The sequence below is a fragment of the Urocampus carinirostris genome, chromosome 5 (genome assembly GCF_059441175.1).
Source record: "Urocampus carinirostris isolate Australia breed hairy pipefish chromosome 5, RoL_Ucar_1.0, whole genome shotgun sequence".
NCBI lineage: Eukaryota > Metazoa > Chordata > Actinopteri > Syngnathiformes > Syngnathidae > Urocampus > Urocampus carinirostris.
This window is the reverse complement of record NC_142353.1, coordinates 7314007-7340098: the sequence shown is the minus strand read 5'-3', so window position 1 is coordinate 7340098 and position 26092 is coordinate 7314007. Positions and strand designations below refer to the sequence as shown.

At 40.0% G+C, this 26092-nt stretch overlaps 1 protein-coding gene across 2 annotated transcripts in view; it reads right to left on the bottom strand.

Moving 5' to 3' along the window:
- LOC148365092 (leucine-rich repeat transmembrane neuronal protein 4-like) overlaps positions 1-25388 on the bottom strand; it is a 114474-nt gene extending 89086 nt beyond the window's left edge. Inside the window, exons 1-2 of one of the 2 annotated variants that reach the window (XM_088335509.1) lie at positions 24949-25388; positions 21686-23244 (exon numbers count right to left, since the gene is read on the bottom strand). In XM_088335509.1, coding sequence (XP_088191635.1) covers positions 21686-23244; positions 24949-24979 — 1590 coding nt within the window. In that variant the 5' untranslated portion in view covers positions 24980-25388. Of the gene's footprint in view, positions 1-21636; positions 23245-24948 lie in introns of both variants that reach the window. The other variant, XM_088335510.1, reaches the window with a different exon arrangement.
- Positions 25389-26092: the final 704 nt, after the last annotated feature.

The following is a 26092-nucleotide window of genomic DNA, read 5'->3' as shown; positions in this document are numbered from 1 at the left end:
TGGTATGCTCACGTCACAAGATCATCAGGACTGACCAAAATAATTCTCCAGGACACAGTCCAAGGGGGCAGGAGGAAAGGAACCTGAAAAAGAACTGCCAACTTTGCCATGATCCAAGAAAAGGCCTGGGACCGTCAAAACTGGAGAAGGCAGTCCAGAGTTGCATGGTGCCCCGACCACCCATGCGGTTAAGGGATCCGTAAATCGTGTTGTTTGTAGTATTTTTGTGGTATTTCTGTACTATATTTGTAATATTTTTGTACTATTTCCTTTGTAGTCATTTTTAGTGTCGGAATATCTGAGCGGTGCCCTGCAACTGGCTGGCAACCCGTTCAGGGTGTCCCCAGCCCACTGCCAGAAGATAGCTGGGATGGGCTCCAGTACCCCCTGCGACCCTACTGAAGATAAATTGTGAAGATAATGGATGGATGATTTTTTTTAGTGTTTCTGCAGTATTTTGTAGTATTAATATATATGTAATTTTGTACTCTTTAATTAGTAGCATTTTCATAGTTTTTGAGCAGTATTTTTTGTAGTATTTCTGTAGTACATTTGTAGTATTTCTGCAGACTTTTTGTAGGTTTTCTGTAGTATTTTGATATGTTTCTATAGTAGATTTTTTTAGTACTTTTGTGGTATTTCTGCGGTATGTTGTAGTGTTTCTGTAGTATTTTGGAAATATTTCTGTTGTGTTTTTGTAGTATATATTAAGTATTTTCATTGTATTTGTGTAAAATTCTGTGTGTGGTTGTATTTCTGTCCTATAGTATTACTGTATTAGTATTTTTGTAATATCTCTGTCAAGTGTTTTTTTCTTTTCAAAATGAAGGCAAAATAATACACGAGGTCCTTGTTTTATGCATTAAATTTGACATTTAGTTCGGTTGTAATTTTGTAGGGTTTTTATGGTAGACACAAAAGTTACTATGAGGAAAAAAACTGGCACAAAATAAACTCCATTTTCTATTAGTAGTACTTTATTTACTATTATACTGTTTGTATACTGTCATGTTTTTAACACTTTCATTTGGCGGACCGCATTAAACATTGGCCTGCTGACCGTAATGCCTTAAGTGTGTAATAATACACAAATAGAGGTTGCTTTATCGTACGATTGAGCCAAAATATGTCCACTCAAAAATGTTGCACTACAGAAGCCCAAAGGCTTTGCAAAATAACCATCCTACCTGCAAATCTTTTGTGTGAGCAAAGAAAAGCATTTTTGTTAGCGTCAGGACATGAAAGCCAATTTAAATCCTGTGAGGACAATGACAGATCGAGTCAGCTGGATTTGCCGGGAGCTGCTAAAAAGAGCTACTAGCTGGATATGGTCACAGCTGGAGAAGGCTGGCTTGAGAAGCTGCTAAACCCTAAATCACAGGCCTTAACCTCTTTTACGTGCAGGAACAACTTTTTAACACAGGTAATGCCTAAACACAAGGCCATTTTTATTGACCTGCAGCAGCTAAACATTAACAATAGAAGCTAGAGGCAAGTAGCTAATGAGTGGCTAACAGACGAACCAAGTGAAAAAAGGATAGTAACACTGCAAATCAAAGTAGAACATGACAAAATGGCAGATGTCCGTATTAGGGTATTGAGCACCATCAGTCCACAGAACCTTCTTCCAAAATGAAGCCGGCCAGTCCAAATAGGATTTAGGATACCCAGTGCTGACTAAACTTGAGTTATTGGACATAACGATTGGCAGTATGCATTGCGGAAGAAAAATAAAGCAAAACCTAAAAGGCATGTTAATGATTATTTTCTACTTTTGTTTCTTCTAGAATGCAGTGTTTTTCTTTCCAAATGCATACAACCCCATATTTTGTCTAAATAACACAATTTTAGTTTCATCAGTCCACATTACCTCATTCCAAGATGAGGATGGCTTGTCTGAATGTGCTTCAACGTACCTCAAGAGGACCGATGAAACTAATATTGAGTTATTTGGACATAAGAAGAAGAACACAGGCATCTAAAACCATAACATTTGGTTGTGATTCCATCTAGCTATAGGGCTGTGGGGCTGTGTGGTGAGTGTAGGTACTGGCCATTTCATTCAAGATGGTGGCCACATGGATTTCGGTCAGTATCAGCAGATTAGGATTAACAATGTTCAAGAATCTGCGACAAAGTTAAGGTTGGATACATAAACAAGGCAAACACCCTAACTACTGCTCGGATTCTACTAAGGCATTCATCCAGAGCAACAAGTACAAAGTTCTGGAATGGCGCTCAGTCCCACAACTGAATGTCATAGAAAATTTGTGGTGTGATTTAAAGCAGGCTGTACATGCTCGGAAACCATCCAATCCGACTGAAGTTGAGAAGTTTTGTGAAGCTGAATGGTGATAAATATTTTCAACAAGAATCCAAACCCTCATTGAAAAGCTAAAAAAAGGAAGATGCTCTTATTTCTTCAAAAGGCAGGTCCACTAAATATTGATGACTTGTCCGGTTGGGGTACCCAAATGTATGTATCTGCTTGCTTTTGTTGAAGTACTTTTAACAAATTCTCTGTAAATCCCATAATTGATTTTACTTCTCAAATATCACTGTGCGGTATTTGATGTATTTAACTGAAATAGATTTGACCAACTAGTAAAATCTGGAAATTGATTTCGGATGCCCAAGTGTTTTCATATGACTAATGTTAATTTCTAGACCAACGGGATAAAAAAAAAACATTTTTATGCAATAGTATAAGTGTATCGACCAATCTTTTAAATAAATGTTGTTTTTAAAATCATTATTATTTATCTTGCACTACCTGAGGACGCTATATAATTCACCTTGGAACTTCAAAGCTCCAAAGTGGTTCTTTTCAACCGATATTATTTCTTCTTCATACCAACTGAAAGCTCACATTAACCTAAGCTAACCTAGGTGTGTGTATATTTCTTCTCCCTTACAGTGAGAGCGTAACACAGTAAACAAAGGTGGTAATTTAATGCTGCTGCAAGGCTTTACTGACAGACATATTTAAGGTTGAATTCAATGCTCATTTAAATGTAGCACACCTCACAGACATGCTTTAGTAATCTTTAGCTGTGATTTCCGATGGTCTGGTGGAGGCGTGAATGTGATTGGAGAGGATTTTACTGGGAAGGGGAAGAGATTAATGACACTGGCAACATAGTTGTTTTGGATTGACCCATCCTTGTGTGGCATTTGTTTTAACAGATTTTCACATTTTTATTTGAGTCGCCACTGGTGCACAGCCCCACAAAACATATCAACCTTGATGTCCGTAGACACTTAGACTCTCTTTAATGACATTTGGGAATTTGGCAGATTGCGCTGCACCACTTCAGATGTTTTAGTGGACCCAAAATGGTTTCTTTTTCTCCCTCTCTCAAAACACGTGGACATTTGGTGACAGAAGGTATTGCAGGTGTGGTATAACAAGATTCTGCTTGATTCATTTGAGTTAGGGAGAGAAATCTTGGTCTATGTGTGACTCCAAGAGCCATGACGAAATCTGCAGGCTCGAAAGCTTTCTCTAATCGGGTACTCTTTTGCTGTGGGATGCTCTGCCCTCTGAGATAATATGTGCCACCTTAGTGAAATTATTTAAGTCTAGACTTAAGACACCCTTTTATTCTATAGATTATGGTTGATGCCAACCTCATACTTTTATTTTTTTGTCCTTTCCGGGTATTTGGTAGGTGGTGGACAGAGGGAGGAAAAACCTGGATGAGTCAGTGGACCAGAACCAAAACTTAGATCTAAGATATGGCATCATCTGCACTGACTATCTGACTGATATGGGAAGCTCCGTCTTTGCTGTCTTGGTTTTTTTGAACAGTTTTTGTTATTACCAATGTTTATTGTTGATGTTGACTATGTTTTGTGTATTTTTACCTAACGCAACATCTAATGCAGCCTGAAAATCCTGGAAGGGGGATTACCTCTAGTGTGGCCCCTTCTCAAGGTTTCTTATTTTCTTCATGATTAGTATGATTAGTTTTTTTAATTTTTCCTTGCAGGAATACAGTTTTCAGATCAGGGGATGTTGTAATTGTGGCCTTTTTTGAGATTGTTTGTGTTTCAGGGCTATATGAATGAATAAGACTTGGCTTGACGTGAAATATTGTGAACTCTGTTTTTGGCCATTGTATAGTAAAGAATCCTGTAAAAGATGTTACTTTAAACTGAAAAGGAAAATCTGTTGGGCATGGTCTTAAAATATTTGTTTTCAAAAAGTGCATTTAAGCTCGGTAAAGTGCTTTGGACAAAATTATAGTGTTGATTAAGGAGTCTTCATTAATTGTTATGATTGAATTGGATTTTTAATGGTTTAATGTGTTTTGGGCGGTAGTACATTAGGTGACCCTGTTAAGTTGGTTAATTTTATTTGCTTCATTAACAGTGACCAAAAATAAAATGTTTTCTCTGGAGTGCAAATTTGTAATTGCCAGCTTTAAGTCCTCAACTTATCAAAGGAATCCCATAGACAAAAATTAAACACTTCAGTTTCCTGCCTAGACTCCACCAAATTCTGCATTCTCCTGTACTGAAATCCAAGAGAAAGAGGGGGTCTGGGAAGCAATTCAGCACTGTTCACTCCCACAACTGACTGCCTGCGTCTGCAAAAATGCCAAAAAGAAAGTAAATTTCACCCTGAAGTCTTCCACTGGGTACGTAAATAGGGCCCATTGTCTCAGCACTGACTAACAATTAGAGGACTCAGCATGAGGCTGAACACTCTTCTACCTGCTTCCTAATATGGTTAGCAGACTGCAGTAATAAGGCATTTGAGGTACTTGTTGATGAATCATTTTGAGCACTAATCAAATTTAGTTTTTTCAAAGACACAAAATGTATTTTTCTGAACTATGTGGTTAAAATTTTTATTTCAGCTAAATTAAAAAAAAATCCTGCACACATCGGCAGTCATTCCAACACTTCTAGAAACGATTTACAAAAGAACAATAATAGCGAAGCCTGTTCCTGCTAAGACACAGACAAAGGTTTAGCATATGACAAGAAAGAATTAGTGGGAGGCAATCAGGTAGCAATTAAAAAATATGCAATTTCAATAGTTATATGTTGCAAAACTTTAAGCTGATGTATGTATGTGCAAAATGCAAGACTTGCCTGTTGTACATTTTCTACAAGAAGAAAAAGAGCTGGAGGGGGACCACTGTTCATGCTCTTATATAGACCATGTTAAATATTTTATGATCTTAGAACATTAATATTAATAATATGTGTAAGTGCTTGAATTGACAGTTACTTTTTAAGGAGTATACAAATGCAACTTTTTCACTTCAAATTCAATATCTATATTACATTACCATATATTAAACGCTCAGATGTCAGCAGAATTTGTACTGTTGCTTGTAATGTGTTTTAAGTCCAAAATGGGCATAACAGATTTGTCATGATTGCCAATTCAAGGCACCTGTGACTGCCCAATTGGCGCCAACAGCCCTGTGAGCTGATTGGCTAAGAGACTCTTTTTAAACTACCAGCTATCAAGAGAACACTATCAGATCATTGCGAACCGATGCTCGCAGCTCGGCAAGCACTAACTTTCAGACACTTTTCCTGCCCTGTTTTCCTACACCTGATACCCGTCACCGACCTGTTTCCGGACCCGATTCTGCCCTGTTCTGCTATCCCGACATTCGACCTGTTTTGACCCACTACCTGCCTGACACCCATTGCCGATTTGGTTTCCAAACTCGATACCGCCCTAGCTCTCCCGCTCTAACGACTACTATTCCTGCAAATCCACGGTCATCCTCGCTCGACACGGAAGTGCCACTTCCGCGTTTCCAGCCACCTGCTACCCTTGTCCGTCAACCATCGGATCGTGGAAGCAAGCCCTACTCTCCCACTTTATTGATAAAACTGAGTAAACGAATGCTGCTGGGTCCCGTGTCTATTTCTGGTCTGTGACAAGATTTGGATGTGAAAGATTTTGGTTTCGCAGATTCATGTAGATTCATTCACTCTAGTCCCGCTCTTCCTGAAATTCAGATTTAGCAAAGCGCTTTTCCTTTTAAATGAAAGCATTAATAGGTAGGTAATCCACCATCATGAAAATAAAAATCTCCATGTAACAAGATATCAAAATATTCGAGGCTTGACTTGCTGTTTACTAATACTATCATTAATTTTGTTGTTTGGTGTTTGTACTAAATCAGAATCCGTGGTCTCACTATATTACCCTCTGCCATGAGGTAAGAGGTTTGCATGCCTCACATTGCATTTCCAGATGTTCAGCACAGTTGTAAGTTACATATTAAATTGAATAATAACATTCATCATGTAAAAATTCTGCAATTTTGAAAAACAAAATCCAAACATTGTGATCTTGAACGAGAAAGACCTTTGACTGAATAAATATAACAATAAAATGTTAATGTTCCCCTGACTGCACTTCACTAAAATTACACAGGAAGCACAAACTGGAATGGACTGGTTGTATAAGAGCACCAATATCTGAACCAATATCTGTAATTTGGGAAAAAATCTCATACTGTTTTGGGAGGAATGCTATCAGATTAATATCTAACTCATTATCAGGAAATGTCTACTTTTAAAATGTACTCCTTCATCTCAATTGCTTGTTTGGTATCAGTTCAAAACAACCAAAGCCGAGCATGACAGAAAACAACATACATATCGTTCCCTTTTCATAAAAAATATGAAATTAGATGAGAAAACAAAGTGCATTTTTTATTCCAAGCTCGTATTTCCAAATCTCAGTTCAAGGGCACGTGAGGTTTGTCAAACTAACAAAATCTACTTCAAATTACGGAGTCCTGCAGATGTCAGCCTTCTGTGGGTTTTTGCAATGGCAATGTCATGGCAGAATATTGTGACGGCTTATCTATCTTTCATGTTCCTGACAATTTAAATCAGCTACAGCTTGCATCTAGTGCCCAAAGTGTCATGATTACCCAAGTGGAGTCACCTGGGGTAATCATGTGGCGCGCTGGAATGTGCTTCCTGATTGGTCAATGCTCCCCTTTTAAACGCGTTACGCGGAGAACTCCTTGTCGGAGGATTCACATCTGTACCCCGTATGACGCTCCCGATTACCTGTGCCTTGTTTACCTGATTCTGCCTGCCTGCCTCCGATCCGACCTGCTTCCGTCCCAAGCTACGATCTTCTCTTCAGTCCCGGTAAACTCAACCTGCTTCCGTCCACGCTACGATTGGCTACGTCGTCCGAAGTTGTCTTCACGACGTTGCTGCTGAGTTCGACGGTCATCGTGTTTCCCGCTAACCCTTACTCTTTCCCCAAATAAAAGACTTGTAACGAACGCTCTGAGGTCCCCTGCTCTGTTCTGGTAATCCCCGTGACAGAATCCTCCGACCAGAATGGACCCCGCGTTCGTACATTTGCCCCCTGACCACTATCAAAGCCTGAATCAGCAGCGCAATTCCCCTTCAGAATGCGCAGTTCGGCAAGTCCTTTCCGACATGGCGAAATTGGCTGAGGCACCTCCGGCCGTATGACTGCGCAATGACTCCCATGCCTGCCTGTTCGACTCCCAAGCCTGCCTGTTCGACTCCCAAGCCTGCCTGTTCGACTCCCAAGCCTGCCTGTTCGACTCCCAAGCCTGCCTGTTCGACTCCCAAGCCTGCCTGTTCGACTCCCATGCCTGCCTGTTCGACTCCCATGCCTGCCTGTTCGACTCCCATGCCTGCCTGTTCGACTCCCATGCCTGCCCTGAGTCTGCCTGTACTGATTTTGTCCCGTCTTTCCTCTCCTGTCTTGTCTGTTCCCTTTCCGCTCCCCGGAGTCTGGACTCTTCTGAATCTGACCCCCCTGAGTCTGGACTCTTCTGAATCTGACCCCCCTGAGTCTGGACTCTTCTGAATCTGACCCCCCTGAGTCTGGACTCTTCTGAATCCGTCCCCCCTGAGTCTGGACTCTTCTGAATCCGTCCCCCCTGAGTCTGGACTCTTCTGAATCCGACCCCCCTGAGTCTGGACTCTTCTGAATCCGACCCCCCTGAGTCTGGACTCTTCTGATTCTGCCTGTCCTGTCTGATTCTGCCTGTCCTGATCTGCCTGTGTTTCCCTGTGACGTGTCTTGGGTTAAAATTATTTTTATTTTTTTTCCTGGGGAACTTCTGGAGCCGTTCCTTGAGGGGGGGTTCTGTCATGATTACCCAAGTGGAGTCACCTGGGGTAATCATGTGGCGCGCTGGAATGTGCTTCCTGATTGGTCAATGCTCCCCTTTTAAACGCGTTACGCGGAGAACTCCTTGTCGGAGGATTCACATCTGTACCCCGTATGACGCTCCCGATTACCTGTGCCTTGTTTACCTGATTCTGCCTGCCTCCGATCCGACCTGCTTCCGTCCCAAGCTACGATCTTCTCTTCAGTCCCGGTAAACTCAACCTGCTTCCGTCCACGCTACGATTGGCTACGTCGTCCGAAGTTGTCTTCACGACGTTGCTGCTGAGTTCGACGGTCATCGTGTTTCCCGCTAACCCTTACTCTTTCCCCAAATAAAAGACTTGTAACGAACGCTCTGAGGTCCCCTGCTCTGTTCTGGTAATCCCCGTGACACAAAGAACAAATAACAAACACAAACTTAGCCAATGTAATGAGAAAGCAGCTGCACCATGTTGTCCGGGCAAACTCTGCTTGATCGGAAATGTATTATATACCCAGAGGAAGTCTGCAGGTCGCCACAGTTTTGTGGAAGGTCTGCGGATTACCCAAGTTTCGAGGCAAGAGTAAAATAAAGCATTATAATTATATTAGAGCTAGCTCCCTACTCATTATGAGGTCCTATAAAACAAACCGCACAAACTCACACGCGCATACACAAAGTCACGCTTGAGACGTCTGCAAAATTGCAATGTCAAACGGAGAGTTTAATTTGCATAGGCTGACATAGCGCCCGGATTGAATGAATGACTGGTAAATGGCCACATTTGACAAATGGAGCTATCCGTTGTCCTGAAACCAGGACCATCACTGGGAAGGCTTTAATGAAGGTGGAAAAGCATCGCGGTGCATACATTTTCCCGGTTGGTGATGCTGGTCACGGTTCCTATTATTTGGACGGTGAGTTCACTTTAGGACAGGACCTCAGACTTTCAAAGCTCGCCAGAGTGTAAACAATGGAAAGCAAGTCGAGGCCTGTTCTGACATCACTGTTTATTTTGTCACAGCCTTGACATTTCACTGCACGCAGGCCCGTCATCTTGGAAAAGTAAATTTGTGTTGGAGCACATCTTTGCTACAAAGTCAGACAGGTTCAACGTCAATCACTTTAGTCTATATGGATGCACTTTACTTGATATTTTGTACAAATCAAATACATTTTATTGTAAATAGTACAATATAACACCAACTGTCAAATAACTTAAATTGAACTTTAAAATGAATTTGAAACACTAACAGTGGACTCTTGTTTTTCAACCAGTGTCCCTTGTCTAGTGTGCCACTGGAAATTACCCATTGTTAATCTTTGCAAAATAAAGCATGCCATTGTTCAGTATCCTGGCTTTCTTTCAGCGATCAGCAGAATAACTGTGACATTCATCCATTTAAGTATGTGGCAGCTGGTTACATTTTTGGATATATATTTTTAAAACCAATTACATGAGATAGTACCAGGAAATATAACTGATAACTTATTTTTTTTGACAAAGCTGTTTAAAATTGCACTGCAATAAAAAACAACAATAAAGTTAAAATCTTGCCCTAAATTTAATTATTATTTTCTCATTTTACAAAAAAAGTAGTGAAAAAGTAAATTAAGTTCTACTGGCAATTAATGTTTGCTCTTTTTAAGTATTATAGTTGTTATCTTTTCAGAAAAACAAGAGGAAAAATGTAGTAAAACCGGAAAAACAGGTTCAAAATATAGTAAAAAAAACAAAGTGCAGCAAGATTTTTAACCTAAAAGAATAACCTGTATTACTTCCAAAGCCACAATGACCACAAATGATAATAACTAGTTTATACAGTCAATTTCAGTAACATAACAATTTACGCATTGAAAACCTAAAAATAAACCTGGTGCCAGGATTAAATATTCTTAACATTTTTGACAGGCGATGTGCTTCAAGATTTTTTCGATAAAAATAGTGGCTTTGGCTGAAAACAGGTTGAGAAACACTGCATTGAACATGTTAAAAATATGATCCTTTAATCCCCCTAATAGAATGATGAAAATAAATCTGAAACTGTGACAGAAGTGTTCTTTTCTGCTAAACCTGAAAGCACTTACTCATTTTTTTCACTACTCTAAATGAACAATTTCATTGGCAGAGATGTGTCACAAGGGAGGAGTTATGCTATTCTGAGTTATGTAGGCTGAAATGTCAACATTTTACGGAGACACAGATGATATGTTGTGGCTATTTCTCGTCATGGTCTGTGAAGTAAACATGCATTCATTCATTTCCTGAACTGCTTATCTTCACTAGGGTCACAAGGGGTCCTGGAACCCATCCCAGATGACATCGGGCAGTGAGCAGTGGAGACCCTGTACTGATTGCCAGCTAATCAGAGGGCATAAAGTAAACATGCACTGGAATAAATGTCAGGCCAGGGCCGTGTGCTAACTTGTGCCTGCAAATCATCCATATCGTAAATTACAGGCTACAAGCCGCTACTTTGTTATGCTACATTTTAAAGACCGCGGCTTAAAATATGGGGCCGCTTCCTTTTTTTCATGTAGGCAATGAGAAAAACGGCGAGCTGCTCTTTTTCACAATGCATGCAATCTACATACAAAACACCACAGTGACATCTGAAAATGTTATGATGCCTTTTAGGGGAAACATTTTTTGCCAACATATTTATGTACTGTCATACAGAACAGGGGGAAAAGGGAGCCCGGTACATTATTCAATTATTACAATATAGTCACGATATTTCAACCTTCACACCCACATCACTCCTCAATTTTTACATCTGAATTGAACAGCAATGGAAGTTATGAAAAACACTATGTTTCTCTTCCCGTATCATTGGTGTCAACGTAATCCTCGAGGAGTGATAACAATTGAATTATATTTGGTCCATTACAGCAGCAACCATCAATTAGAACGACATAAAATGACATGTCTGTGTTGCAATCTGGCACTACCCTCCACAAAATGGTTGCCCTCGCGCTGTCATCTAGAAATTTACAGCTCACATTTTACGCAACGCAGCCTACATTTGTATTTTCTTTCGGCGGAGTAGTGAATATGTCCTCATTTTTGTCACCTTCTTAACTGAACACATGACATAAACAACTCGGAACAATGCTGAAAATAACGCAGCTGAAAACGGCATCAGCTGTGCAGATGCACGGCGTGTTTGGTGTTCTGCAGCCAAAGGTGTCGATACCAAATTCCTGTGCGGTTGACGCTAAGTGTACACTAGCCTTAGAATAAAAAAAAATAAGTTCATAAGTTGATTTTGTTCATGTTAAGTTCATGTTTAAGGCTGTGGTGTAAAATCCAAACGAGAAAATGCTTGCTTTTCTTTTTAATCGCCATCTTGATTGAAGACATGAACCATAAACACGTAACATAAACAACTTGGAGCTGAACAGAAAACATTGGCGGTGAAAATTGTGTCAGGTGTGTGGGGGCACGATGTGGTTGGTTTCTTTGCAGTCAAAAGTGTCAACGTCAAATTTTCCAAGCGGTTGGTGCCAGGTGTGCGCCGGGCTCAAAAATCTAAGAAATTGACGTGATTTAGTTCATTTTTGGGGCTGTTTAAGCCTTCAGGTTAAAATCTAGTGCGACTTGCACAAAGACCATATTTATTTTCTTTCTTAAAAGAGGTGTGCGTAGTTCAAGGTGACTTTAAAAGGTTTAAAATTAAATATTTCCCTATTAAGTATGTCTTAACAATGCCCAACTGAGTTCAGTTTCTTCCTCCTTACCTATCGTCTTTTATCTTTCTTCAACCCTTGGTGTTCAGGCCATGGAGTGCATTACGCTGGGGAAAAGGAGGTGGGGATTGAGGGAGGAGAGTTATTTCAAGCGCAAGGTTGCGGTTTTCTTTTATCTCAGGATGAAAATAGTGAAAGTAAGAAAAGGACTGTCCAAATGCCAACCCAAACAACATAAAAGATGAAAAAGGAAGACTTTATTGAGCGTGTCTAAGAGAGACAGGCATCTTGACAGATGCGGCAAATATGATTTCGGCCAGAAGATGGCGTCAGCGAGTAGCATATTTTGAAGTGACAGACTCGACTTCTAAATTGAGCATGTGGCTTTTAATCAAGTGTGCTGTGTAATCTGAAATTTACGATACACAGCTTGAAGTATTCAGGTTAAAAAATCTCCAAAATTTTATTTAATGTCTGATGGCACATGACCGGCTTTGTTTGACACACGAGCATTATTAAACGTCACTAGTGCTTCTTTTTGGTTTGTGGAAACAGGGTCATGAGACATGCCCGAGGCACACATCTCTCAAAGCATCCATCAGGTTTTCAAACTGCTCATCCTCTGAAATTATCACAAAAACAAAAGTAAGTGTGCATGCAGGCAAGTACCCATTCACTCATTGTCCAACTGCTTATCCTGACTAAGGTCGCAGAGATGCTGTAGTCTATCCCAACTGGTATTGTGCAGTGGGCAGAGGACACCCCTAGACTGATTGCCATCCAATTGCAGGGCACACAATGACAAACAACCGTTCAGTCACACACTCGTTCCTAGAGACAATTTGGAACCACCAACTGACCTGCCACGCACGTTTTTGAGACGTGGGAGGAAAGCAAAATGCCAGAAAAAAACACACTCAGGAACGGGGAGCATGCGCATCAAGCAATCTTAAATACTAAGAAAACGTAGCACACAAAATGTGGGTAAATGTGTTAATAAAGTTAACACACTACAAAAGTGATGATATTAATCATTTAAAAATATTTTTTTATTTGAATACATTATTTTTCAAGTGTGTGTGTGCAATCAATAATTAAAAAATAACTAAAAAGATAAATAAGAAAAATTACAATAAAGTTAGAAAATCAATACTTAAGTTGCATGTAAACTGAACAAAACAGTAAATATCTAAATAATTTATTAGATTTATTTAGGGAAATTAATTTTAACAGACTGCACCCGCGGGGATGGTGGGGGAGGTTTTATACAGTCAGTGCTGTCGCAGCAGAGCGTGGGCCAAAAGATCTACTTACAGCAGCTCGTATTCCCAGGAGGTCTCCCATCCAAGTATTAATCAGGCCCCACCCTGCTTAGTTTCCTGAAAATGGGAGGTCTCAGGGTGGTATTGCAGTGGAATCTGTTTCCGGCTGCAAATAGATGAACAAATTCAATTTTTTTATTTCATCTTAACGGCGAGGCAGCGGCAATCCTTTTTTGTCCCCCTTCCGGTAATTATCAATGGACAGTCTTTGCTCACTTAGCTCATCATCACATTTTCATCCTTAGTCGACAAACACTTTTGGCTGAGAGAAAATCTTGTTTCCGTGTAATATTATGTGTGTTACCTTGGCAGGGGTTGATCTGTGGGTGGACGTCAACAAGACTCCGGCTGCTGTGCGAGCGCGGGAGCAGATGCGCCTCACAAAGACAGTAGAGCCCATTCACATTGTTCACATAACGCTTTTCAGCGCGCCGTAGGAACGCTTTAATCAGGGCACTTGCCTGCCCATGGGAAAAAGCTAACAGGCTTTGGTTGGAATATGAATATTTCCACTTCAAATTTCAGATAAGAAATTAGAAGTACTGTAAAAAAACGAACCATAAGGCACTACTTTTTTTCCAGGTTTTGGATTGGACAGCTTGTAAAACTACATGGCCAATTTCAAGATAAAATAGGGTGTTAGAAATAATCTAAATAACTCGAGCAACATTAAGTGAACAGAATCGTCTGTTAGGGTCTGACATACCTCCTACCACCAGAGGGCCCCAACCAGGACTTAACCTGGGCACAGGTATGTCTAATAATCACACACCTGTGCCTGATTATCAAAAGCTGTCATTTCAGTAGAAGAGTCAGAACCAGAAATTATGGCCAAGATAGCTCTAACCACAGCCGCACTATCCAAACTTAAACCCATTTGGAGGAACAAGAACATAGCTGAGAAATCAAGGATCAGACTCATGCAAGGTTACTTCCATCTTCCTCTACGCTTGTGAGACATGGACTCTCACAGCAAAACTGGAAACAAAAATCTAGGCCATGGAGATGAGATGGCACAGGAAACTTCTATGCACATAACGAAACGAAAACGAAATGTTAAGGGATACGTGAACCACGAACAAGCCGCACTGGATTTAAAGCCAGAGGCTTAAACAGCCAATGGTTAATGTGTTGGATCGCGTAACCACTAGTTTCGTTGGGGCAAAATTTCCTGTGGTGTGTGTTGGGCAATTACAGGCTGGTGGATCCCAGGATTTCTGTTTCCAACCGGTCTTGAACCAGGGACCTTTCACGTGAAAGGCGATTCGTTAAACACTGCTCTAAGTCCATTAAATAATAATAATAATAATAATTTCCTTTGTATTGTCATTCTTTGTAACAATGTACACAGAACGAAATGTCGATACACCTGACCCGTTGTAGCGAGTCGATGCAGCCGCAGCCAACAGAGGGCGCCGCCATTATACCAATTAATGAACTGATTTACAACCATTTCATACATTTTCAGCCAGGCGCACACCTGGCACCAGCCGCGTGGAGAATTTGATGTTGACCCTTCGGCTGCAAAACAAAACACCTGATGCCATTTTTAGCGTTTTTTTCAGTTTAGATTTGAGTTGTTTACATCACATATTTTCAAATCATGTGACCATTCAAAAATGTGTTTACAAAGACAAGCACAAATTTAATACTGCACACTTGTTTTTTTTTATATAATATGAGCCTCACTAGAGGGAGCTGACTTAATTCTCTGACATATTGCTGCAACGGATACCAGAAAAAAAAAAAACTTGTGAAAAGCCAAGGAAAAAAAATGAGAATAAGGTGTAGTTTTGTTACTTTAAGTTTTTGTAGTCAGTATTCTTCCTTGGGCTTTTTCATAATCCAATTCGGTTGTAACACAACACACTCCTCTGTTCAACAGCAGGGCCCGACAGCTTTCACTGGTTTACCCCTGCCGCATCATACAGGTGCCCTACCCATCCCTTAGGACACGTCTAAACATCCCACTATCCGTTTACAACACCTCTCCCCTCTTTCCTATTACCAACAAGAGTTTGAGCTTCCATTATATTTAGACCTCTTTCCTGCAGTGCACTCTTAACACCATCCATCTACGTCAATCCCGGCCTTCCTCTTGGTCTCCTTCCATTGACTTCTGCTCTGTAGAGCCTCTTCAACATTCTCTCCTCATCCATCCTCTCCATGTGTTCAAACCAAATGAGTACTCACTTATCCACACGCTTGCTCAGTTCCAATACTACTCCAGTTCTCGCACAATTTCATTTCTATCCAATCTTGTCACTCCTAACATACTCCTCAAACACTTAATCTCAAAAACAACAATACAGTTAAAATCTTGCCCTAAATTTAATTATTATTTTCTCATTTTACAAAAAAAGTAGTGAAAAAGTAAATTTAGTTCTACTGGCAATTAATGTTTGCTCTTTTTAAGTATTATAGTTGTTATCTTTTCAGAAAAACAAGAGGAAAAATGTAGTAAAACCGGAAAAACAGGTTTAAAATATAGTAAAAAAAAACAAAGTGCAGCAAGATTTTTAATTGTATGGCTCTTCAGGTCAAAAAATTCCAGACCACCGATATAGGACATCTGGATCAAAGATTTCATGGAAAACCCGTTTATTATTTTGACTTCAGTGTTATTGCACACTAATGTTCATTGTTTTGACTATAACATCTTTGTCGCTATCTGCCAATTATGTTGCTGTTGTTTTTGGACTTTCTTATCTGAAGACTTTTTGCTCTCACCCCAATACATGTTCAAAATGTATTGATGTATTCTCTCCTTATTTTGAGTGTCTACTAAAGTTTAAACTTATCACTTATGTATGAAAATTGCATTTTTTTAAAGCAATGGGTACAGAATTTAATCAGGTTCACTATACAGTCCTTTTTTACTGTAATAGGATGTTTTTGGTAGCTTTTATTTTGAGACATTTTTTGTAAACCCTTCCTTGTTAAATGCCTTTGTGACAGGCATTGCATGCACCTGATATGCTGTCATGTATAACGCTGCTTTCTGATGCTGAAAGTCTTCAATTATAAGGTGAACTCTATCATCAAACGGGACAATGTTCAGAGATTCTCATTCTGTTGTGTGTTGATGCCTTTGCAAAAGTCAGTGGCATACGTGACACCGGGAAGGAAAGAAGAAAAAAAATCCCATTACATCTTTTAACAGCTTGGGTTGCTCCCTTGAGCTGTAGAGGGCAAGGAATAACAAAGCTGAGGGAAGTCGCGGCTCCTTACCTCTGATGGGCTATTAGTTATTCTAGTGAGCAGGAGCCCCATTAGGTCTGCCATTTAATGCTCCCATGCCGCAGCCACAGATGAAAGTGGCAAGATTGAAAAGCTGGCCATTTTACCCCGAGCATCATGTGTATTTGAGAAATGTTTTGCCGCAGATATCCGACAAAGAGCTGATTTAGCATCTTGTGTACCTACGTCTCATCCGTCATATTAGTGGAAGCCGCCGTGTCGGCGCAAAGGTAGGGCCGAATTTGATTGGATTGACTCTCCATGTTTTCTGTGACCAATGTCTGATATCTTTGTGCTTACATATATCTGGAAGAAGACCGGGATCAGACACACAGCGAAAGGATAGGTCATTCAAGACAGTCATTTTCAAATGACTGTGTAAACTGTGAGTATATAAAGGCAAACCAGTGTGTTTCTTTTATTTTAAAGGGGCAGTGTGTATTATTTGACCATTGGATGTCCCTGAATTGACTGTATTGTAGAGTAGGGAAGACAAACTCCTTTTAGCTCTGGGGGCCACATGGTAGAAAAAAAATATTCTCACGGTGGCCATATTGTAAATTAACAGCATAAAAAATGTGCCATAGATGGAAGGCTGGGGGTATTTTCTAAGGCTTTCTATTGAATTATAATAAATGAATGTAAGACTGAGCTAAAGAAGAACTGTACTTGTAAAGAAAAAAGGAAGGGAAAAACAATTGAATTAATTTAAGTCAGGGAAACTCATGCAGACTGGAAAGGGACAAATAGCATACGTATACAAATTAAAATGTTTGATGTAATGATTAATGCTATTTCTGCTTTCAGTTTTATATTATAATGAAAATGTTTTCATGAATATGGGAACTTTACTGATTTCATATCTATCCCTTCTACCCAGTTGCTATTTCTTGGAATTTTGTATTCTTGTATAAGCTTAAACACTGCGCCCGTGACTTTTACTTCAGGCCAAATAACAGAAAAACAGGTTCTTTTCAATGTTCTCTAGTTAATTAATGATAGTAAACATATACAGCTATAGTGGGTAATTTTTGAGTGGTGCCTGGCTTTAGAGACATCCAGTGGACAGAATTAAAACTGCTCATTTTTAGTTGAGCTTCACTCAGCATGGTCTCACACTCACACTAGATAATGTGACAGGCCACATTGGGCTATTATTTTGACAGTTGTAATGCAGTGAAAACTGAAAACAAGTGCTAAAAAGCACAAGGAATAACACAAACTACAGAGACTCAAAGTGACCAAAAAGCATCACACCCATCGCAGTAATATGGCGGACAATCATTTCCGCTCCGTCTGGATGAGTTAATGTTATGAAAAATGAGGCGACTAAACTAACTATTTTTAATCTTACATGATGTTTGTTGATAGTAAAAAGATTTAAGACATTTTCTGGCAATATTCTTACAACAGGCCTATTTGAAAAGTGATTTGATACAACTGTTTTGAAAGGGCAGTTGAAGAATCTGCAATTTAAAAAAAATTATATGACAAATATGTTAGAAATAAATGGCTGTTGAATCATGTTTTGAGAGCTATTCATTTTAACACACAAGCATAAAACATTGTTATCTTTTCATATTGATTAACGAGTGTGTACTGTTTGACCTCTAGATGCAGCTGTATGGTGAAGTGCAACTGATAACGTATGCTACAAAACAAAAGGGAAAATACAAACTACGGAAGTTACAAAGCTACATAATTTTTTTTCTCTTTTTTGCACAGCCTTTTTGAGTTTTGGAGTACCTGTCGCAGCAAGATGGCAGACAATCATGTTAGCTCTCTCTAGTGAGGATTGTCATATAAAATAAACGCACATTTCTAAACGTATTAGTATTCAAAAAATGCACACTTATACAAAAGTTAATTTATTTTTTATTATTTAAATCAATAATACGTAGGAATATGAAAATGAATCAATAAATTAGTAATAAATATAAAACGAATTGTGAGAGCTGCACTTAAATTGAGCTTTCATATTAGGGCTGCAATTGGCCCACGGGTTGTGGGTTTTAGTAATTCAGGAGGTAGATCACTCGTCTCGGGATCAAGGGATCCCAGTTTGAATCCCGGCTCGTCCGTGTTACATGTCGAAGTGTCCTTGGGTAAGACACGCCTAATACCCCCAATTAGCAGGTTAGCGCCTTACATTGCTGCAAGGCCACTATTGGGAAATGTGGAGCACATTGTAAAGCGCTTTGGGAAGTCATTGACTTGAAAAGCGCTATATAAATGCAGATCATTTCATTTTGAATTAAGATTGACCATCAATTGATTTGTTGTTTTGGAAATCTATTTTTTTACATACAAATATAATATTTGAGCACAGTTAAAACATCCAAACCAGTGTATTAGATTATCAAAGCTTCTTATGTGCAGCTTTGCTTCGCACAACACATTCTATCCCACTTCAGTGTTTGTGACAGTCGTTGGTATTTAACCATAAAATGCATAATTACCAGTCATTAAGTGAATGTTTTTATCAGTTACACAAGTGTGACAAGGAATAAGGAGTAATTAATACTTTGATGGAATACAAGGTGTAAACTAAAATACACATTTTGTCACAGAATACACCGCAGTGCTTAATCTTGCAGTAAAGGTCGAAAAATGTTTGCTTGCTCAACTGAAGGGAAGTCTCACTTCAAGTCAAATGTTTTGTGCGACCTTGGATGAAGCATCTCGATCACATTCGAAATTGGATGAGTTAAGAAGCATCCTTAATTGAAAATGTTGTCCCCTAATGTGCTCCCAAGGCATGCCAAAAAAAAATCTCCGGCTTACTCTTTGCGTTTATAATTTCTTTTTATGAATTTTCATAATATAACTGTAATTACAGACATTGTGTATTATTAAGCGCCTCCGAGTAGTAAAAAAAATACATATATATATATATATATATATATATATATATATATATATATATATATATATATATATATATATATATTAATGGGCCCTATAGTGCAGTGCACGTAATGTTGAGGGGGCACCTCCCACAGTCCGGTGCATATTATATGGTACTTTAACTTCACATTTTTGGGATTTTCTTTTTTAAAATGATAATTTGTAATTTGGATGCAATTATTATGTGCCACACGACTGTGTTTAGTGTCTGCTGATCCAGAGTGAGGCACGCAATTCTCTTGCCTCAAGGCAGAGGGTGATAGTGAGACCAAGGGTCAATTTTTGATACTATTTGCAAACTAACAGCAGGTCAAGCAATCCAGTATTTTTTTCATAGTTAAGGATTACTTTCATTCAAAAGGAGCAGCACATAGACTTCATTTACAAGTTAAAGATGGGGTGCGTGATTTGAAAGCCTAGGGCTGCAATCAATCCTTTAAGCCAGAAGATCGAGCAAAAGTAACACATGTTTTGCATGCAAGTACATGGCATTTCTTAGAGGCGCTCGAATAAACTATTCGTTTTCATCTTTTGGGTGGTTTGTTCTGCTTAACAGGCCTGATAAAAGTAAGATAAAAGCTAACAGGCGCAATGAAAACTAAAGCACAAGGGCTCTTTAAATTCAGTTGGGAATCGTTAAACATACTAAATAGATGAGAAATACTTTTTAAGGACACCTCAAACTCGGGACCCCACCTTTAAGGTAGGACAATGAAATTGACGGTTTATACACTACTTTTATTTATACACTGCCAATCCAGAAGATGTATGTTCATGTATTTGTAAATGTGTATGTCACAGCATGTCCCAAGCTAGACATACAACCAAGCATTACACATTTTGAGTTCCCTCAAACTCAGTTCATCACATTTCTTGGGCCCCAGAATACACTGTCACTGTTTACTGAATGCTTTTAAAGTGTTTGCAATGAGGCTTGAAGAGCAGACTGGTGCGAGTGACCCTCAGCCAAGATCCGAGTGGCATCAATCATGTCCGGCACAGCGGCTCTAAATCACAACAAACTCAATGATGATAAGCAACAGGACTAAAGAAGATAGATGCGCAGTACATGTGCAAAACGGCGACACGTGCAAAAAAAAAAACTGCATAATTAAGGATGCGTAAATTGATCCGTGCATCCCGCCAAGGCTTTCATTCTCAAGCTCTCGGTGCCAGACACTAGTTTGAAGTCACTCGTGCAAAATATCTTATCTTTTGAATACATTTTAACAAATTTCGCACAGGATACCACATAATTCTTCAAGGAAACGGGTTTTTCGATAGTACACAAGGGTACACAATTATAAAGCCTTAAAATGCAAATGCGTCGCCATCATTCAACCTGGATTTGCTCAAGCCTGAACTTATTGAATAAGGAATGTAATAAGTGCGCATTTGCTTACGGTCGTGACTGGAGAATGGAATCTACGCTGTCAATAAATGTGATTATGTTTATAGCAGTTGCTGCTTCTGCCTCGTTTACATATGCAGCACCACATAAAACACATATTGGGATTTTTTTTATCCATGATAGCTGTGTTTGCCACCGAGGTAGCAAACACACAGGATAGCAGAGGACCACCTGCACAGTGATTTGATGTCAGAATTTTTTTATTATTCCGTTGGGTGCACGACAGCCTTTGGTGAATAAATAACAGAGCGGCTGACGAGATCCAGACATATCAATAGCCTCTTTCATGCCAAGAATGATAGATGGAGCCACTTTGGGTATAATTTACAAGAGCTGCAACAAAGAGTATTTTAATCATCGTTTTATATATATATATATATATATATATATATATATATATATATATATATATATATATATATATATATATATATATATATATATATATATATATATATATATATATATATATATATATACATATAATCCTCCAAAATAACGCCATTTCAGAAATTAATAATTGTTCAATAATTGATAAGAAAAAATACCATTAAAAAAAAAAAGTTGTTCTGTCATAATGAAAGTCAATATATCAGTAAATACCTATATTGGAGAGGCTAATATTGGCTGAATTTAAAGATTTGTTTTGTATTATTCAAATTATCAAGGGTATCCAGACAATCAATTGATTGTAAAAAAATATAGTTGTCAATTAATTTGATATTACATTACATTCCAACTCAATAGTTGCTTTGCTAGGGAAGTCCAACTGCCGCCAATCAAAAGAACCCGACTCAGAAGAGTCGCTCTGAAGAATGTAAAACGTTGCAAAGCAAATCACAGTGCACTGACCTTTACTTCCTTATCCCAAAACAGACAAGGGCAAGGGAGGGGAGGCGGCATGTTGTTTGTCTCCACAGATTGTTAGAAAATTTACCTCTCATGCCTCGCAGTGGAAATGGATTTTCGAAGGGCAACAGTCATACCTCGCATTCCCTGGAGCCCGAGATGGTGTATGTGTAAGGTCCTGTCCCATTAACCAGCACATCCATTGTCTCGGAGTGTGAAGGCTTGTAGTCCACGTAATACTCTTGCAGGGGAGAACTAAAGGAGCGCTCGGTCTCCCGAGTTTTTTTCTGACGCTTTGCGCTGGTGGAGCGCTGCTGGAGCTGCTTGATGCTGCTTGGGTAGCGTTTCCAAGAAACATAGATGACCAGGAGGATTATAGCCACAGACAGGAAGAGGGCAACAGTACCAGCTATGATCTTATGGAAAGACACGAACTCCGAGTCTTGCAGAGGAACAGTAGGAGAGGCCTTAGGAAGGGGAGCTGTAGGGGATAAAGTATGGCCGGTGGTCTTGTTTTCTATCAGTTTCTGGTCCGCTTCAGGCTGGGTGGGAAGGGGTAGTTGTTCAGTTTGAAAAGGGGAAGTCAGAGGTGACCTTGTTGTGGTAACGGGGCTCGGCGTTATTGTGCAAATGTTATAAGTCTCCACTACATCAGTGACTTTCTCTCCTTGCGTCTCTTTGGGCCCTGTGCAGATCATAGCGGACTCCTTGTTTCCCTTGAAGGCCTTGAGCCAGTCTACCAGGGGGCAAATGTTGGGGTTACAGTGCCACAGATTTCCGGCCAGGCTAATGGTGGTAAGCGAGATCCATGTCTCCACCGTCTGCTGAGAAACGTTATTTAGTTTGTTGGAATCCAGATTGAGGGTCTGCAGGTTGGGCAGGCTCTGGAACGTGGTGGGATCTAACATCTGCAGCTCATTTCCGGACAGGTCCAGCTTCTGCAGGGAGGTCCACATCCACGACAGGCCCTGGGTCAGAAGTTTGATGCGGTTCCATTGTAAGTAGAGTGCTCGGAGGTTGGTCAGGCGGGGGAAGTGCGCAAAGTTGATCTTGGAAAACTGGTTGTGTTCCAGATGCAGCTCCACAAGCTTGAAGAGTCCGGCAAAGGCGTTGCGTGTCAGGCTCCGAAGCCGGTTGTAGCCCAGGTCCAAGAACTCCAGATTGCGACAGTCCAGAAAAACGCGCATCGGGACTGTTTTTAAAGAATTGGACCTCAGGTGCAAACTGAGCAACTTCCGCAGCCCCACAAACTGATTTGGCTGGAGAACCTGCAGTTTATTGTAGGAGAGGTCGAGATTTCGCAAATTGGGAACGTCATCGAAAGTGTTGTTCTTAAGAGCCGTGATCTTATTGGAGCTCAGAATAAGTTCTTTGAGTCTGCGGATCCCATGGAACGCCTTGCCGTCCACTTCCCCAATGTAGTTGTGGTCCAGGTACAGCCAAACGAGTTGACCCAGGCCGGCAAACTGCCGATCTCGCAGACTCATAAGGCTGTTGTAGCGTAGCGACAGGCCCTGCGTTCCCACCGAAACGTTTCCCGGCACGTCGCGGAAGGCGTTGGACTCGCAGTAGATGATTTTCCCATCACATCTGCAGCTCTGCGGGCAGGGGCGCTCACGCGTCGGGTTCGGAGCGGCCAAAAGCCAGGCTGGCACCACTGCGATGAATACAAGCCATCTGCAAAGCACAGGAAGTCCTACACACACACACAGGCAAGCAAACACAGAGGCTGATTAAGAACCATCCAAAAAGGTGAAAGGGTACATCAAATGTTTGGCAACGGCTATACTTTCATTTCATCAAACTAAAGACCTTTCAAATATTTGCATTCCTGGAACATGGTGCAATCTGCAAATAAAAATGATCAAAAAAAAAACAATCTAGTTATTCAACAAATGGAGGGACAGATCACAACAATGCCCACTTCACCACAGCCATCTTTTAGAAGAAAGAAGTAGTGATATTTGGTTCGCGAACAAAACGGCTCTCTGTGCTCCTTTTTGGAAGTGAATGACCGGAGCCGAGTCCCCACCAATAAAGAGCTGGTTCCCTTAGAGACGCATCTTTCATCTTGTGATTGGAAAGTATGCATTTCTTTTCAATAATTGCATTTTGTTGACTTTAAATTTGTTGTCTAACTTTCCTGGAAAGAACCACATTAAAATCCCACTAAAAACTAACCAAAAAATATGAAATTGACCAAAAAATTATAAAACAAATTTGACCAAAAAAAGACGAAAGAAAAACGACCAAATATACAACAACAAAAAACACACACAACTGATTAAAAAAAATAACAATTGCCCAAAATATGCTAAAAAAATGACCAGGAAACAAGAAACTAATGAAAAATTGCCATAAAGAAATGATAAAAATGACCAAACAAAAACATACAGAGCTGCCAAAAATTTAATAAAAATGGGGAAAAAAAATGACCAGAAAAAGGCCAAGAAATGACAAGAAATGTCCCCTGCGACTGGCTCCAGCACCCCCGCGACCCTACTGAGGATAAGCGGTGCAGATAATGGATGGATGGATGATAAAAAATTCCCAAAATAATGCAATAAAAGGATAAAAACACACACAAAAACCAACCTAACAACGAAAATGATGAGGAAACAACCAAACTACTACAAGAAACAATCAAAAAAACTGAACAGAAATAGCTTTTGTGAACAATGTTGCATTATTATTGATAATATACCTATGAAGATGAACATCGAAAACCTGTATTGTTTTTCTACTTTTACTTGTCGCTCGTTTTCTTTTCATTGTTTTTCCCTTGCCTATATTCATTCATTGTTTTGCCTCTTTCTTCTAGCCTTTTTTTTTCTCTCCTAGGTTTTTTTTCTCTTTTTTTTGCTTTGTTTATGGGCCTTTTTTTAAAAGGCAAAACGTCACAAGAAAAATGCTCAACATATGGATTAAACTGCAGAGGTCTCCAAACGTTTTCAAGCTGAGAGCACATAATAATTAGGGCACCCAGTTTGATATGCATTTCTAAAATAACAACTTGTGATATTAGTATGTTGTTACTTTGTTTTACCAGGTTAATTATTGAAAGTATAGTAGGGTTAATTATGCTCATTTTACCAGAAACTCACAATGACCCAGCACTGGTAAGCTATTTTCAAAACACCTCAGCTGGCCTTTGGGAGCACCTAGGTACCGCGTTGGAGACCCGACGATTGAAACCACAAAAACAATCAGAAGAGCTGTTTGGGAGCCAAAAGAGTCTGCTCTTGTCAGTGAGCTGATCCCAAATAACCAGTTCTCTATAAATAGCCGGAATCCCCACCATAAGAAAGAAGTCTCCTCGACTGGTTGAGGTGAAATTTGCAAGAAGGATGATTGGAAAATGTCAAATGAAATGTGCATGTAACAAGTAGCTTGCACATACCCATACTTGAGCGGTGTCTGCTCCTCATCATGCTACAGCTTTTTGCTGCATGCGTCCCAGCTCCACATGTTCCACCGAGCCGGCCAAAAAGTCGATGATGGGGCACAAAAACGCGCACTTTGGCGCACCTGGCATGGAAAACGGCGACAGCTCCGGGATGAGCTCAGATTTTACTTTGCTGCCTTACTGCAAAAGAACGATCTGGACCACGATGCCCTCTTGCGACAACCACCTTGCAGAGTCCTCCGGCAAATAATTAAGCCCAAAGCCTCGCGGTGACTCTGGGGGGGGGGGAGAATCTTCTTAAACATCCGGCGGCCAATTGTTGATTCAGCGCAGAAATGAGCCAAGTGATGGAGGAAACGAGATGGGATCTAATGTGGTCCGAGGCAGACAAGTTGAAGAGAACAGGAGCCCGGTTGGGATCTCAGTCGATGAGCGTGTCATCAAGAAGGAATCAGTTGAGTAGCAACAGGAATTGAGTCGGCGGAGATCCCCGCGGAGCAAAAAACTCTTGCATCTGCTTTGGTACCAAAGTGCCCTCTGCTGGCCACTCTTTATTCCCCGCACGGGGGCGATTAATCGATTGCTAGTGTTAGGAATTCCAGCTCTTTCTACTCGGCTCGTCACAAAGAGCAGTCTCTTTCGTTTCCCAAATGATTCCTAGTTTTTTAATGTTATATTACCAACATTAATGAAAAGTATGCATCAAATGAATGACAATTAAATATAGCACTCAGAAGTGCTACTATATTACTTTAGCCTCGATGGTTTGAATAAAATCTTTGCCTAATTCAAGCCTTGAAGTTGTTTATCCTAAGCAACCCGTATATAGTTGACACCACTTATGAGCGCCTCAGTGACAGTGAGTGAAGGAATGAGTGAGTGAGACAGAGAAAGATAAACACAGAGTGGCATAGAGAGTGAAAGAGACACAGAGAGAAAGAGATAGAGAGAGAGAGACAGAGAGAGAGAGAGAGATGCAGTGAAAGAGAGATAAGGATAGAGAGAATGAGAGCGCAATAAATAGAAAGAGAAAGACAAATATAGCAAAAAAGAAATTTTGGACAGAAGGAAAGAGAGAAAGAAGAAAGAATGGAGAGAGAGAGAAAGTGTTCGAGAAAAATAGTGAGAGAAAGGGATT